The 16,922-nt window shown below is 34.2% G+C and overlaps 1 protein-coding gene across 16 annotated transcripts in view; it reads left to right on the top strand.

The window, feature by feature from the left end:
- Window positions 1-16,427, top strand: part of LOC129740722 (disks large 1 tumor suppressor protein) — a 43,368-nt gene extending 26,941 nt beyond the window's left edge. For 7 of the 16 annotated variants that reach the window (XM_055732500.1, XM_055732503.1, XM_055732505.1 and 4 more), the window contains 14 exons: window positions 5,896-5,922; window positions 6,020-6,840; window positions 6,898-6,973; window positions 9,543-9,680; window positions 9,736-9,884; window positions 9,947-10,196; window positions 10,261-10,363; window positions 10,556-10,600; window positions 10,703-10,744; window positions 11,420-11,497; window positions 13,316-13,462; window positions 13,530-13,812; window positions 13,880-13,971; window positions 14,104-16,427. In XM_055732500.1, the coding sequence (XP_055588475.1) occupies window positions 5,896-5,922; window positions 6,020-6,840; window positions 6,898-6,973; window positions 9,543-9,680; window positions 9,736-9,884; window positions 9,947-10,196; window positions 10,261-10,363; window positions 10,556-10,600; window positions 10,703-10,744; window positions 11,420-11,497; window positions 13,316-13,462; window positions 13,530-13,812; window positions 13,880-13,971; window positions 14,104-14,210 (2,358 nt within the window). In that variant the 3' untranslated portion in view covers window positions 14,211-16,427. Of the gene's footprint in view, window positions 1-2,086; window positions 2,186-2,833; window positions 3,840-4,557; window positions 4,910-4,951; window positions 5,743-5,895; window positions 5,923-6,019; window positions 6,841-6,897; window positions 6,974-9,542; window positions 9,681-9,735; window positions 9,885-9,946; window positions 10,197-10,260; window positions 10,364-10,555; window positions 10,601-10,702; window positions 10,745-11,419; window positions 11,498-13,315; window positions 13,463-13,529; window positions 13,813-13,879; window positions 13,972-14,103 lie in introns of those variants that run through there. The other 9 variants (XM_055732506.1, XM_055732517.1, XM_055732512.1 and 6 more) reach the window with 8 other exon arrangements.
- The last annotated feature ends 495 nt before the right edge of the window (window positions 16,428-16,922 follow it).

Genomic DNA, 16,922 nt, shown 5'->3' with positions numbered 1-16,922 from the left:
TTTAATTCGTTTTTATAATTCAGCTTTTAGTTATAAAAGTGATTATTTACTTACCTTCAGAACCAAAATTAAAGGAAGAAAAATTGTTAAGAAATACAACACAAAAAAATGAAATTATTCTCCCGTTCAATATGCCTGGCCCTTACTCCATCAGTGTCGTCAAGATACGGCGGATAACAAGAATAATTATCTTTATGTTGATTTCTTTTTTCCATTCAAATTTTTTATGATATACCTAATTGAATTTATCACTTTACTTTCAGAAATATGAATATTTTTTCACGTTAAACTATTGTCGGTTATACAAAATCCTTTGAAAAAAAGTTAGCTATAATGCCAGTGTTGCCAAGTTTATAGTTCAAATCAGTAAATACGACCATTAAAATTAAATATATTTAAAAAAAAATGCCGTGCCAATAAAAGTCTATCATCCTTTATAAACATTTATTGGATTAGATTTCTAACATTTTAAGATGGCTTTACTAACTCATAATAGAAAATTTCAACAAAAATTCACATCCCTTCGGCTGTAATAGGGGCCTCATTAAGAATTTAATTTCCAAGGTTTTCTAAAAAAACAAAAAAAAATACAAATGATTTAAATCCATAAAAATAATATACCGTTTTTTATCTCGAAAAATCGCATATCTATTAACTAGTTCGCAGTTTTAATTAATATATGCGGGTCAAAATCACTAACTTATCTACGGTGCTTATATTAATGCCTACTTGTTTTCGAAAGTTTGATATTAAATCTAGAGTTTTTTTTGATTAGGTCGTATGAGCCACTAAACATGTTTTGAGAAAATCGATGTTTAAGTTTCGAATCACATTTTCAATTCTCATAATATTATTGTTGGACAAATCTGTCTGCAAATTAGAAAGTAAACGTAAAACTGGACGCAGAACATGCTGATGTACTCGAAAGTGGTGTAAACTGAATTATTTTTAATAAAGATGTACTTACGACTTAATGCATTTCTCGTTTGGCGTAAACGTCATTTTGGCAATCGATAAGATGGATTGCAAAAACTGATTTGATTCGCCCAAATTTTCCATAATTCTTTCGGAGTTGATTAAAGAAATACATTTATCAATAATTTCATCCAATAAATCCACGCAAATCTTCATCTGGCGCAATCTGGAATTACTGCGTGGCGGAAATGGCTGTTGAGAATCCACCAGGACTTTACCGGGCAATACCTGTGACTCCACTGGCTGTTCGAGGAATGTCTAAAAGCATTCATCGCTTTTAATTGTTTTGGTTTCCACTGTAACGAGAGAAATTGAAAATGGCTTTTCACACGTTGAAGAACAAAGTCTATAAACAGCACATTCTACTCACCTGAAAACAATTTGCAGTGTTTCGCCAAATCGATAGTATCATTCCTGTGGACAGTTTCGTTTTGTTTTCATGTAAACTTTTTCACTTCTCGAGAAACGTCGTATAACCAACTCGATGAACAATTTTTTTGCGACGTTTTGCATCGCACGGCAAATGCACGGCAGCGCAATATGACGCAAAAACCAACCTGCACTCGAAAATGAGAAAGTGATTATACGTCCTAAATTCAAACCATCTTGGTAAACTTATTCATTGATTAAATGAAACCAAGTTTTTATCAAACACAGAATGCATGTTTATCAATCGTTTGCAGCCAAGAACTCAGTTTTGTTTATATTGGTTCATACGACCTAATCAAAACAAACTCTAGAAATATTTTGAACATTTAAGGTACATTTAATGCAGAAACAGGTTGCGTTAAAGTCGGAATTTGGCCACCCTGTTGAAATATATTTCGCTATAACATTCATCCGATGAACAAATTTAGTTGGGATGTTAGGATGCAATCTCTTCAACAATGTCCATTTTCAAATTAAGCTTTTGTTGTGTCATTTGAAAAGTCCTGAATTCGTCATTTGTGTGGTAGAGAGAAGCTTTACAGATTTAATTCAATGTGCTCAAATAGCAAACGTTAAAATTAAAAAAAAAAAAACAATATTTTTGAGTTTACACCCTTTTGAGAAAATAGGAGAAAATCACATAAATGAACACAAGGCAACACCGCTTGCTCGGTCGGCCATAAATGGTTCATCGCATCTTTTCAGTTCAAACATGGCAGCGCAAAGGTGTCAAGAAAAGTGACGGAATGCGACGGCGGTTTGGACCCGTAAAATCGGAACGGTAAATTTGATCTATAAGTCGGTCGGTCGATGCGAAAACGATTCTTCAAGGATAGTGATTGGTTATATAGGAAAAACAAATATTCCGGAATTTTGAAAATGAAATAAGCGGCTAGTGGGTGGATTCGCGCAGTGTTAAAGTAGCTTGTGATTTTTTTTTTCTTGCTTTAGTGCCAAAGTGAAATAACACAAACTTGAAGAAAATAAGGGCTCAAAAATTTCGTTTTTGTTATCAGCTAAAGGTGAACGGTCATAAGACCAGCCTTCTAACATTAATTAACGAAATGGTTGAAGGAAATTGGAAATATGTATGCCTTAAACTTAACAACTGGCTCATCGGAAGCAGAAGAGGATTTTCGCTGCGGGGGTGTGAATGAGATGGAGAAATATTGATTTGACGTGTAACTCCTCTACGCATAACTGTTTTCATTCATCCGAATTTACGCATTCATTGCGATGCATTTGAGGAAGTGTTGCTGATGGAAAAGTTTTTATGTCAAAAACTTATGCTCCTTATACCATATACTAGTGGATGGGAAGGTAGGCTATGTTTAGTAGGTTTGTCTCTTAAAATCATGAGGTTTGTTGAATGCTCAAATGATTTCGATGAACCGTGCCTTTGAGTACACGCAATAGATTTGGCTGAAATAAATTGAATTTACAACTGATGCAAACGACGAATCTTAAAGAAATTGTAATCGTATTATTTTTATATACAACAGTTAAAAATGACCCTGGTGTTAAACTTCCTTAAATATTATATACCTACCTAAGTACAAAATGTTTGGAAATAACGAATACAGCCCTTTGGAAATCAGACACGTGAAGAATCACTTGCTGAAATTGACACATAAAGTTTTTTTTGAGGTATATTATATGAAATCATTTATCTGTCACTACGTCTCCAAACTCAGGCCATTTAAGTCAAGTGTTCATGTTTACAATAAACTGGAAACTGGCATTAATTTCTGTTATATTTCTTAAACGTACACATTCCCGAACGAATGAATTTATTGCATAAATCTAGTAAAAATTTCTAGTGATGTTCTATGTGTGCGATGATATGTGGCAAGGTAGTTTTACATATCGTTCATGAGAGACAGAGAAGGCAAAAAGCACCACAAAGCAAGGGAGCGATTAGAGGTGAGCTGGATATAAAAGCAGTATCTACTCAAAATAATTTACTTGTTGATTGTTGCAATAGTATAAAAGTGTGCATGATAGTTATCGGAATAAGAATTCAGTATCTTCCCCTATGTCGCTGTGTGCTTATGATTCATTGATAATTTCAGTGTGGGTGCGACGATGACGTTTTATGACCTCCACTGTGTATTATCGTTTAATCGCCCCGCCCCGGCCTTCCACACCGGTAATGCTTTCGTCACTTTCTATCCAGTCATTCGTAATCGTTTTGGCATTTGGATTTGCGGTTTGTTATGACCAGTCATCAGTATTTTGATGGTGCTCCCGTTGCCATAGTGCTTTGATTCATACGTACTGTCTTTGAATTTTGCTAAGAATTTTTGTGCTTATCGTCTTTGTGTCGCATTCAGTCTGGGATCAAAAATAGAGTTTTAAATAGATTTTCAATGGGCAAGAGTTAATAGAACATCTATAAATGGGTGTTTCGATCAAACTCAGCACCCCCGGAAAAGGTAACTTTGATCGATCGAATCTGTGGAAAACATTGAGTGTATCTTATATAAGGAGCGATCGCAGTAAGCTAGAAAATAAGCTTATCAATACGCAGTGCTTATATGTGGTAATTCTCCATCTTTATACGATGATAATATTGAATTCAAATTAATTAAAATAAATTGGTGGGTTTCGTTCAATCCAAGTCGTCTATTATTTGGAACACCAAATAGAAGCCTTTTTGTAAATTACATTAAAGTTTCAATATTTTAGAACGACCCTTAACATCCCATTTTTTTTCTGATTCAAATTACGTCTTTTCAAGGCGGAATAGTTAAAACTGGTGGAACAATTTATGCATTTTTTTCTTAAGTTTCCAAATCGTGGAAAGGTCCTGGTGAATTCTAGTAACGAACAAAATAAACACGGATTTACCATTTCGTATCGTGACGGTAAAGTAAGAAATCCTTCTCCCGATTGGTTTGATTTGATCTGTTTGGATTTTTCTTCTGAGAAAAACTAACCTGTGGAGCATTTATTTCGTGGAATGTTTTTTTGAAGTTAATATTGTTTGAAGGTATTTTATTTCCTTTTTCTTTTATTCGAAATGTTCTGTAAAACACAGTTATGATTCATCCTAAAAAAAAAATGGGAGCAGAAATAGCAAACTGAATGGAATACTGATAACCTAGTATGAACCATCTATCTTTTTTTGTTTCTTCCTTCTTTCTTTCGTAGGTGACAGTTGTTTAAGTTGTAGTCAATCATTTAATCCAAAACAAGCTTAGTTTTAAGATACTTTACCTACACCGGAATGTTTAACAAAACATCATAGGCGTTTAGTTGCAATTTACTATCGATAATAAAAGACTTTATCAATCTGTTAAGTGAAACATTATTAAAATATTCAAAAAAAAAAAAAAACAAGAAATACCAGTGAGGTGCTCTTAAGATACTGTATTGAGAAAATTAACATCGTAAAAGTTGTAAGTGTGTGAATCGAGTCGAAATGACCACTAGGAAAAAGAAACGCCAGCAGGAAGGAGGAGGTTTTCTGAAAAAGGTTTCATCGCTGTTTAATCTAGACACGGTAATATTTCTATTCTGCACGTTCTATCCGAAACCCAATCAACCTCGGTTAAGGGTTGTAGAGATTGATTGGGAATTTCAAATGTCCTTACACCAAACAAATTGCAAACACCTAAAATCTTATGTCATATATTAATTATTTTATCATTTAGAATCAATTTTTATCAATGTCACACACCTTGCTATTACCTTAGGAGATAACTCAATATTTAATGCCCATTGATAGACTGTACAAACAATGCTCGCGATATGCTACATTCAGGTGCAATCTAATCATATACGAAACTTGCTCGACCTTTTTCGAGTGAGATAAGGTTCGCTACTCTTCACTTTTATTTCCATTTTCATACAAAACTCGTAAAAACGTCACCAACAAACGAAGAATACGCGCGCGCGTTTATTTATACATCGTACAACCGTGCCTGTAAGTATGCGCACAGTGGGAAATCCAATCGAACCAACTGGGTAAAAGCAATAATCAAAATATAAAATAAATTTTACTGCTTTTTAGGATAATTTCAGAAATGTCTTTATCATTGTTGGCACCAGTTGAATCAGTTAGTGTTTTGAGTAAATCGTCAGTTTAAGATAGCATGCTCAACCTTACGATCGTTGCAGCATAAGAAGTTTTCTTCTGCTTTATCAGCTTTAAAATTTTACTGATCTGGCCCAGTATGAGCTACGAGCTGCGCCGAATTTTCATCGTATTTTCATTTGTGGCTGGTCGTGGTTGGATTTCCCATTCATTTTCCGTATAGATTTTCTCAAATTAGCTCTGTTCTTTGACGATTGCAATCGCATCACGTCCAGGATTAGCGCCTCCAGATCATGACAGTAAGATTGGTGTTTTTTTATCCGTAGATAACATTTCCTGTATTAGATTCTTCAGTAGTTTGGTTTCATTTTCACACTATCAAAAGAATTATTTTAAGGTACTAGATAATTTGATAAATATAATTTTCTCTTTACCGAATCAATTGCCTGCAGGTCAACTCATCTGGTGATGGAAAACAGGTAAGTGGCAGTGCTTCATTTGAGAGCGCAAGGCCATGTGTCGAATATCTAAATATATCGGTGATTTTGTGTTTTTAACACATATTTTGCATTGCAGCTGAATGGCGATGCAGTATGGGAGTACGATGAAATTTCACTGGTCCGTGGTAACACTGGGCTAGGATTTTCGATCGCAGGCGGAACAGACAACCCGCACATCAATTTAGATGCATCGATCTACATCACAAAAGTGATCCCTGGTGGAGCTGCCTACGCTGATGGCCGTCTAAAGGTCAACGATTGCATCGTTTCCGTTAACAACATGTCGGTGGTGAATGTTTCGCATGGCGAAGCAGTTGAAGCACTCAAAAAAGCCGGAGAAAGAGTTACGCTGCACATACGAAGGAAACGACCACCGTCGCAAGAACCTAAGCAGGAAGAGATTGAACTTATCAAAGGCACTAAGGGGCTGGGATTTTCTATTGCTGGAGGCATCGGTAATCAACACATCCCAGGTGATAATGGAATATATGTGACCAAAATCATGGAGGGCGGTGCGGCTCATGTCGATGGCCGGCTTGCTGTCGGCGACAAGTTGATGGCAGTTCGAACAAGCGACGGAGAACGAAATCTCGAAAATGTGATACATGAAGAAGCAGTGGCCACTCTTAAGGCCATTAACAATCGAGCAACGTTGGTAGTCCAGAAAACTAATATCCTCCAAGCGTTAGCTAACTCGATTAACAATTTAAATTCTTTGTCAACCAATGCAATGAATCAAGTTGGACAAAGTGTAGTAGATCACGGTACTTCCGAGGAATTGCGATCCCGCTCGCCGATGCTGGATAACGCTTCCTCTCGATATGCATCGTCGAATTTGCTAGAGTCTGGTATGCCGGTAGGAACTCCGAGAGCCGTTAGTCATGAGGATATCTCTAGGTGAATACTGCTTTATTTTTCGAGTTGGAGACCATAAAAAAACTTTATATTTTGCAGAGAACCTAGAACAATCGTAATTCAAAAAGGTCCTTCCGGTTTGGGTTTCAATATTGTTGGTGGTGAAGATGGGCAGGTCAGTATTGTTAGTGCCTATTACTTTTCAGATATGAGATCCATAATCGCCGTGCTATTCGGGTTTACCAATTGATACATTCTTCTAACATATCTAATATCTTAGAAATTGATTTTATGTTTTCATAATTCGATGGATGTAATATTTATCATTCCACAAAATTATATTAAATTTCAAATCAAATGCTTAATTTTTTTAGAAGACTATTATTCAAACAAGTATAGGACAAACTTTCTTTTATTTGATGATAACACTAGTTTACAAAATTTTGAAAAAATCGTGAACTTAATTCACTGACCAACATTTTTAATGTAAAATCGGGCGCTGAATCCGAAAATGAAATTAAAAAAAATCTCAGTAGAACCGTTTTTGAGTTATGCTCCAAATATGAAATTTCGGAAAAATTAAAAAAGTTCTTGTACTTAGATTAAAATATCTCGGACGGCATAACAGTAATTTGAAATCTCTTTTTTGCATATTGAAGGTGAATAAATTTTCTATCGATCATCTGAACACTGTTTTTGCGTTTGATTAACAGTATTGTTGAAATTAGTGACTTTATGAGGAAAAAATTTATAAAAAACGCATTATTTTAGAGAAAATTTTGTTTCAACGAAAGTTTTTGACTCGATAGTAGCATTTAAAAAATCTGATTTTCTTTTGCGCTTGAATGTTAATTTAAAACAAAGATTTCAAGTGGTTATTTATCAAAATCGGTTGAAAATTGAAGAAGTTATGGCTACTTTACCATAACTGTAATTTTTGCAGTTTTTAATAATTTAACGAACCACAGTACACTTATCATAGTATAGGAAGAATGAAACATGATAAATCTCACTCGCTCCAAGTCAAAATTATTTATTAGCTTACCAGAAGGTCTCATGCCAAGTTTCAGGAAGATCTGACCAAAGGGAGGGGTTGCTTGAGTCTCAAACGTGAATAAAATTTTGAGGTATTTTGCCCGGAAGGAACGAAAAATACTGGTTTTTCATCAATAACTTTTTTCATCACTAGCTGATTGTTTTTTATGGTTGATTTTCTTAAAGCCTTAGATGAGACAAATATTTCACCCGAAGACTGTAACTCGATTGGATTTGAAACAAAAAAGTTATTGCGGTTCAAAGGCCGCAAATTTTGTCCAACACGCAATGAGTACTTTTTACGCATTGCGTTTTATATGACAATTTTCGACCAAAATAAAATCTTTGAACCGCAATAACTTTTCTGTTTCAAATCCAATCGAGTTACAGTCTTCGGGTGAAATATTTGTCTCGTTTAAAGCTTTAAGAAAATCAACTATAAAAAACAATCAGCTAGTGATGAAAAAAGTTATTGATGAAAAACCAGTATTTTTCGTTCCTTCCGGGCAAAATACCTCAAAATTTTATTCACGTTTGAGACTCAAGCAACCCCTCCCTTTGGTCAGATCTTCCTGAAACTTGGCATGAGACCTTTTGGTAAGCTAATAAATAATTTTGACTTGGTGCGAGTGAGATTTATCATGTTTCATTCTTCCTATACTATGATAAGTGTACTGTGGTTCGTTAAATTATTAAAAACTGCAAAAATTACAGTTATGGTAAAGTAGCCATAACTTCTTCAATTTTCAACCGATTTTGATAAATAACCACTTGAAATCTTTGTTTTAAATTAACATTCAAGCGCAAAAGAAAATCAGATTTTTTAAATGCTACTATCGAGTCAAAAACTTTCGTTGAAACAAAATTTTCTCTAAAATAATGCGTTTTTTATAAATTTTTTCCTCATAAAGTCACTAATTTCAACAATACTGTTAATCAAACGCAAAAACAGTGTTCAGATGATCGATAGAAAATTTATTCACCTTCAATATGCAAAAAAGAGATTTCAAATTACTGTTATGCCGTCCGAGATATTTTAATCTAAGTACAAGAACTTTTTTAATTTTTCCGAAATTTCATATTTGGAGCATAATTCAAAAACGGTTCTACTGAGATTTTTTTTAATTTCATTTTCGGATTCAGCGCCCGATTTTACATTGGAAATGACCTTCAGTTTACTGAGTTCAAAAATGCTGTAAACTAGTGTAATTTCAGCCCCTCTTAAGAAAAAAGTTTTGCCTAAGTGAAATTAACTTAATCATTTTCGTCAAAGAAAAAGTATCTATTCATAATTGAACGCAAAATAAAACAATTTACTCGATAAGCAAATTTTTTAATTGGTTCACTAAATTATTGTAAACGATAAAAAAGCAATAAATTCAATGTTTTACTATAGGACTATCGGACGGATCAATTGGATCAGTCGGACTTACAAATAGGTGTTGAAACAAAATGAAATTAACCCTTCGTTTCATAAAGTAACAAATTTGCAACAATTAATGTATGAACAAATTGAAAAATCGTACTTTATTTTAATATTTTTTCTTGACGTACACATAATTTCCAACTGTTTAAAATAGTTTTTAAGAAAAAATAAAAAATCATGAAACGAAGGATTAAGATATATTATATTTCTCACCTTTCTGCGATTATTATCTAGATTATCAACTATGTAGTCACCCTTAATTTTTTCTCAATCATTTCGGCAGGGTATTTATGTGTCATACGTGCTTTCCGGAGGAGCAGCAGATATTGGTGGCGAGCTGAAGCGGGGTGACCAGCTGATAAGTGTTAATGGTGGTAGTCTTGCTGGGGCATCCCACGAGGATGCAGCCCAAGCTTTGAAGGTGAATTTCCTTTTAATTGAAGTAGTTATGTTTATAACAAAATTCTTTTTTTTAGAACGCTGGAGGAACCGTAACTTTGGTTGCTCAATATTGCCCAGAAGATTACAATCGTTTTGAGCAACGGATACAGGAACTGAAGCAGCAAGTGGTGACCGGAACCGGCACTTTGTTGCGCACATCACAAAAAAGAACACTTTATGTTAGGTGAGTGTGTTTTATTTTGTATGAATTCACTGGGCAATCAACCATAATTTATTCTTGTTCAGGACACTTTTCGATTACGATCCAAATCGAGACGATGGGTTGCCTGGTCGTGGATTATCCTTCCGCCACGGAGATATTCTGCATGTAACTAACGCCTCTGATGACGAATGGTGGCAGGCCCGTCGTGTTATAGGTGATGACGAAGAAGAAAGTATTGGAATTGTTCCCTCAAAACGACGCTGGGAAAGAAAGCAACGCGCCCGAGATCGTAGCGTAAAGTTCCAGGGTCACTCTGGTGGAAATATTGATAAAGTATAACAAAAATTTTTTAGAATATATTTTAAACAGACGTTTTTAAATGAATTATTTATTTTAGATGTCTACACTCGATCGTAAGAAAAAGAATTTTTCATTCTCTCGACGCTTTCCTTTTATGAAAAGTAAAGACGATAAAAATGAAGACGGCTCAGATCAAGAACGTAAGTACCGAAAATGTCTTTTCTAACTATAAAGCTTCATATTGGATTGGTTTATTTCATCATTTGTTTTTTTGACACATCTTCGAGACAATATTTGATCCTGTCTAGGGTGATTTGATTGGCTTGGCTTTAGGTTAAAAGCAATTTTTTGTTCGTTGTTTTATCATCGTTTTGTTTCGTTTGTACTTTTAGCGAATGGAAATGTGTGTGGACAAAATAATCATGATTCTGAACAACGTAAGTCACATTTCCCATTTCATTTTTCGCTTTTTCTCGAATATACTTACAAGAAAGACATAGTATTCACAAAACTCATCACTACTTGAATTCATTTTACAGCCTTCATGCTTTGTTATACACAAGACGACGCTAATGCTGAAGGTGAGTCTAATTCTCTACATGTCTATCAAAATAATCCAACATTCATCTATCGTACAACACTCTCATCCATATATATGAAAGATAAGCAAACACTATAGATAGATGATAAGTCATTTTTTTATGTATTGAGTGATCTAGTGTCAAATAATTGTTCGGGGTAAAACGGACTTCTATCATAGAACAAAAAATAGCTGAAAATGTAGTGAATGATAGCCCTTCTTTACCACAAAACGTAAAAAAAGTTCAAACTTAGAATCATATTAAATTCCACATCCATGTCACTTGTTCATAAACCGCGACGTAATTCATTCATCAACCAGAGATCGATTTCCAAGTTCATGTACCAGTTCTTCGAAGTCAACAATAATGTTCTACTCTATGATCTACAAGATTTCTTTATTCCTCTTTCTTTTCCGCTTTTCAACGCCTCATGCTCTTATCCGCATTTCGCCTTTCACCTTGTCCGTCTCTTGACACATATGCGCAAACTTAAAACGCTATTGCCGTTTTTCGAACGTAACATGCCTTCAACTCCCATTTTCCCATTATGACGTTGCCAATGATTGCAAAACATAAAAAACGCAATCGCCTTCCGCCCACGCGCATTTATTATTATCCAACCGTGCACACTATCAAAATAATGAAAAAAAAATCCCCTACACTATACAATGTCAGGCGAGATAATCTACCGCGTGGAACTTCCCGACATGGAGCAGATAACTCTCATTTACCTGGAGAATAATGATGCTGATTGTAAGTTTGGCTTCTCTCACTCATCGGCTAATAAAGTCTTCCTAACTTAACTTTCAATAAACCAAAAGTAATTTGCTGCTCGAGATAAACAATGCACTCTTAGTACCTACTCCTTTTCATTACAATTTCTTACATTTTTTACAAGTAACTCTACGCAATCTGCCGTGCCGGTAGCGCTTCACCACACTAATTTTAACATTCCTAAAAACCACTGTTTTATAAACAACACCAGACATAAATTAATTCAAGTGTTATTCTTGGTAATAGTTCGGTTGAATGCATGTAATTTTTTATTGGAAACTTTAATTTTTGTTGCAAACTTTTAAACTAATATTTAGGTATCTAAGGATGCAAAGATTTTGTTAAAAATTTGTGTCCATATCAGATCCTTAATAATTTTAATCACTGGTAAGAAGTTGCTTTTGAAAAAAATTCTCTTAACATTTATAATAACCTTTCAATTTCAGTTTAAATGAAATCGTTCCGTTACTGTTATTTTCAACTGTTCGTTAAGCTACGGCTGTTAGATGATTAATATAGTTATTAGATAAATTATAAAGACGGTATCCTGTCTTCAATCCTGACTACGATTTCATACAAATTCTAGTATGTGAGACAACGATTTTCGAAATGTCATTTTTTAAACATGAGAAGGTTTGAACTTAGTCAATTGCATGCCCTTATTTTCAGAGTTTTTAATTACAAACGTTCGAGTTGAGGATCATTTCTTTCTAGTTTTTATTTTATGAGGAACGTAAAGAAAAAAGAAGCAATCATTTACGGCTATGTATCGGAGGCCACTTGTTGAATTAATAAAAAAAAGGATAATCCCCAGTGATGTGGCGCGATAAACGCAAACCCTGATCACTTCCTGTTTGTTTTTTGGAACTTCAGTACGAAACGAAATGATGAGGTTTGATACTGAGATTTACATATAAGGCTAAATTTTCTGTAGAATATAAATGTAACAGAGGGTAAGCCAAATAGGTGTAGGAAATATAAAAAAAACAACCGAATAAGAATCCTAAGAATTTTTAAGCTAGTTAAAAAAAATCTAAAAAAAATTACAAATACTCAACGCTTGTGGCCATTTCTTTTAATCTTTGAGTAACCGGAAAAGTCAGAAAAAATGTCATTGATTCAATTTAAATTTTCTTCAAAATTTGAATTTTTTAATTTTTTTTCATACCTACAGTTATCGATTACGTATTTTTACAGCTCCATATTTGCAATAAGTAATTCATTTCTTATGTGTTGTAGTAGGAAGTTGATTCACATATATTCGTTTAAAACTCCACCTACATATAATATTTGAATTGTTAATTCTTTCATTTTCATTCTATAACAACGCGATGAAGTACACATCGATGTAGTTTTGTTTCATAATATGAATTAAAGTTCAGTGTTGTAATCCTCTACTTATTAAATTAAAGCGAAATTAAATTGATCGTTTTTATTTGGAATGTATTTAACTTGGTGTAGTTAATGTTATGCGTTCTTCTGACTTCACTAAACTGCTCAAATGTGTAACTTTTCCGATACCTATAGTTTAAATGTATGCCGAAAGTGTGTTCTTTCTTTATTTGAAAATTTGAATCTGGTTTTCAAGTTTCACAATTACTGGTACATTAAACAGTTCGTTTTACCCCTCCAAGAACAATGTAAAGGGTTGATAATTGTAATCCATGGAATATCAAGTTACCCTTTTGAGCAGTTTTGCTAAAACACAGTAGCACGCGTTAATCGAGAACGATACTTGAAAATCAGTAAAAAAAATGCTAGAAAGATAAATTTTCAATAATTAATTTAAAATTTCAGCCGAGGAGAACATATTGTCATACGAATCTGTTCAGCGTCTACAAATTTCTTACACCCGGCCAGTGATAATATTGGGTCCCTTGAAAGATCGTATCAACGATGATCTTATTTCGGAATACCCAAATAAATTTGGCTCGTGCGTTCCGCGTAAGTAACCCATCTTGTTGAACCTTTAAAATTTTAATATTTAAAAATACTTTTTTTTCCATGATAGACACAACCCGACCAAAGCGAGACTACGAAGTAGACGGCCGCGATTATCACTTCGTGGCATCTCGGGAGCAAATGGAGAAAGATATCCAAAATCATCTGTTCATCGAGGCCGGTCAATACAATGACAATCTGTACGGCACATCAGTTGCATCTGTACGTGAAGTTGCGGAAAAAGGCAAGCACTGTATCTTGGATGTATCTGGTAATGCTATCAAGCGACTTCAGGTGGCCCAGCTTTTCCCTGTTGCTATATTCATCAAACCAAAGTCGGTTGAGTCGATAATGTGAGATTTACCAATGGCCAAGGAGTCTAGGAGTATTTAGTTTATTTAATGTTTGATTTATTTTTAGGGAGATGAACAGACGAATGACTGAAGAACAGGCGAAGAAAACTTACGATAGGGCACTCAAAATGGAGCACGAATTTGGTGAATACTTTACAGGTACGTCCAACTGAAATAAGATGTTTCAAATTGGGTAGATTGAAATTGCATTAGCACGAGCGAACATCAATTTATTCATAAAACTTGAGTTTACATACTTACTTATCGTTATTTAAATTATTATTTCCACAGCTATTGTTCAAGGTGATACGATAGAAGAGATCTACAGTAAAGTCAAAAATGTGATCTGGTCACAAAGTGGCCCAACGATTTGGGTGCCGGCGAAGGAATCTCTATGACCTCAGGCAAACATAACGTGGACGCTGCCACCAAACATGCGTGCTCGACCAGTTTCGCGAACTGGCCATCAGCAACATTGACGGTAACCGCGATTAGCCGTAAACTGTAACACCACTACAACCATAATGTGAAAATGCAACACATAATCTACAAAATCACATACACAAAAAATCATGATCATAACACAGACACACATTTGCGTAATATCACCAACATTTTTCATAGTGTGAAATTTGAGCGCATACGGCGTAATTAGCTTAAAACTAAACCGATTTGGATAGCAATTCTGCGAGAGCAGAACCAAGAAAATAAGTGAAAAACATGTTGTTGTTTATTATTATTTTAAATTATATATAAATTATATATTGATGCGAGAACGAAAGAGAAGCGAGTACGATTTTTTAAGAAAAAAAAAATGCATTGAAAATGGGACATTTAATTAAATTATTTTGTTCGCGAATAATACATCTATTAATTATTGATGAATGTTTATTAAATCAATATATTTATAATAAAAAGGAAGTATAAATTATATATACATATATATATATATATATATATATATATATATATATATCAATCGACTAAATACAGCGGATAAATAAACTGCATTGAAAAGTAACCATTTGATCGACTACAAGTGTGTTGAGCTGTGGCACAGAATCGTTAAATTGTTGACCTTTTAGGATCAGTTTTCTGAAGCATCAAAGAATTGTTCTTGCTTGACTACCGCAGGGGAAATTAAAAAAAAAAGATGCAACCATTCGAAATTCTGCAATCACAATGAAACATAAATTCAAGTCATAAAATAAAGTAAATATTGAAACGGCGAAGGCATTTATGATGAATAGAAACAGGTTCAGTCACTCATGTAAAAGTTAGTCTCATTTTTGGACAATCATCAATACATGTTTTGCCCGTTAATCAGTTTAATAACAAAACACACACATAAACTCGCGTAATCATTGTTATTAGCGTTGTAAACATGCAAAAAAATTCACCGTGCTCACAAAATTTAATCGAGCAAATAGTAAGAGGTGTGTATTTTAAAAGAATAAAAACTCGAAATATGTAATTATGTTTTAATACTTCAATTGATTTTATTTATTTTAGTCAAGTTATAGCAACACACTTTCTCAATATGAGCGAATGCGTTGAAAATTATAATCCCTATCAACTTACATTTGCGATAAGTATGCTCTCATTATCAAATTTTACTTCACAGAGTTGGCAAAACTGTTGTCATCTTGTTGAGTAGTAAACCCCATTGAACTGGAAAATCGAACTCTCCTCTTTTCGTATATTGTCATGCAGATTCCAGTGCCAAAATTTTACAATACATAAAATTACCCATTCCCTCCTTGAAGGTCATCAACCTCAATAGAAACAGAAAAAAAATCCTAAACATCTCCATCTATATGTTGCGATGGATAGCCATCATACACAAAAGTACACAAATTCATCTTGGTTCCGCGAAGCAAAATAAACGTCTTAACAGCAATAAATGTCAAAAAAGAAGACATTACTAGGGCATCTACAATGTTAAGCGGGAGTGTCGGGATAACTAGAATGAAAGTAAGAGAAAAATCTTAATTACTACTTACTAAGTTGCTTCTTCGTCATCGCAAAACCTTACTGGTGGCGGTAGACTAGTGAGCATGATCATAGTGGAAAGAGTTACTAAATTGTTTCTTCATTTTTCTAACGTATATTGAAAACTCTAAAAACAATCCCACTTAATTTTTCCCTTTTCTCAACTCAAGGGTTCAAAGCTACATATTAAATCACTTATAAAAGTGAATATAGTAAAAACTAAAACTAAAGCGTGAAGTTGAAATGTATAATTGAATTAGAAAGCTGCCTTACAAATGAATAAATCCCAAGTTTTATAAAAAAGAACAAATTATAATTTGAATAGTTCGAATTGAATCGAGTCATCTTATAAACAATGGATAATGTTTTTGTGTATATATAATCAAACAAGCAACTACATAAACATCTGTCCAGTTAAAATGATCAACTGGATAAACTAAGGTACAGACAAAAATTATAAACAGAAAAAAAACTCGTTGGAAATGTTCTATTTAGTGGAAAAAAGATTATCACGTTAATACGTTCGAGTCTCAATCGAGGCGCAAGAATGGGAGTGTGAATGAAAAATAAAAAAGAAACATGTTCATCTCTTGTATTTGCAATAAATGCGACATTACATGAAATTGTATCTATTTTTCGTGTTTTCCGTTTGATGACAATCGTGAATGAAAACTTATTTTCAAAAGAATACCCAGACATATACTTAGCATGATTTTTTTCTGTTTGTCCGTTTGATGGGTTTAAATTCCAGAAAAATGGTTTTGGGTAGCGAGGATGAGGTTTCTTCGATATTTTCCGGAAAAGAATTTTCGATTCGTTAGCGCTGATGTGGTCTAATGGATAGGCTGGCGCGAGTCTGGTAACCCAGGCGTACTGGGTTCGATTCCCGGTATCGCAAGAAAAACTTTTGGGTTCGAATCCCATAAGTTGCCGACAGGTAAGATGTGTTTCATTGTATAGATAATTATATATTTCAGAGGGAATGCATCTGGGGTTAATCTGAAGAGACTATTGCAAGCGGAGTGGATTGCCAACCATTGTAGGTCTCTGAAGGTTGGATGACTTCCATCGACGAACCATCGGCCGTGGAAGCCTGAGAAGCAATTCGAAGGCCAAAA

This window comes from Uranotaenia lowii, chromosome 1 (assembly GCF_029784155.1).
Source record: "Uranotaenia lowii strain MFRU-FL chromosome 1, ASM2978415v1, whole genome shotgun sequence".
NCBI classification, from domain to species: domain Eukaryota; kingdom Metazoa; phylum Arthropoda; class Insecta; order Diptera; family Culicidae; genus Uranotaenia; species Uranotaenia lowii.
This window is presented reverse-complemented; position numbering and strand designations above follow the sequence as displayed.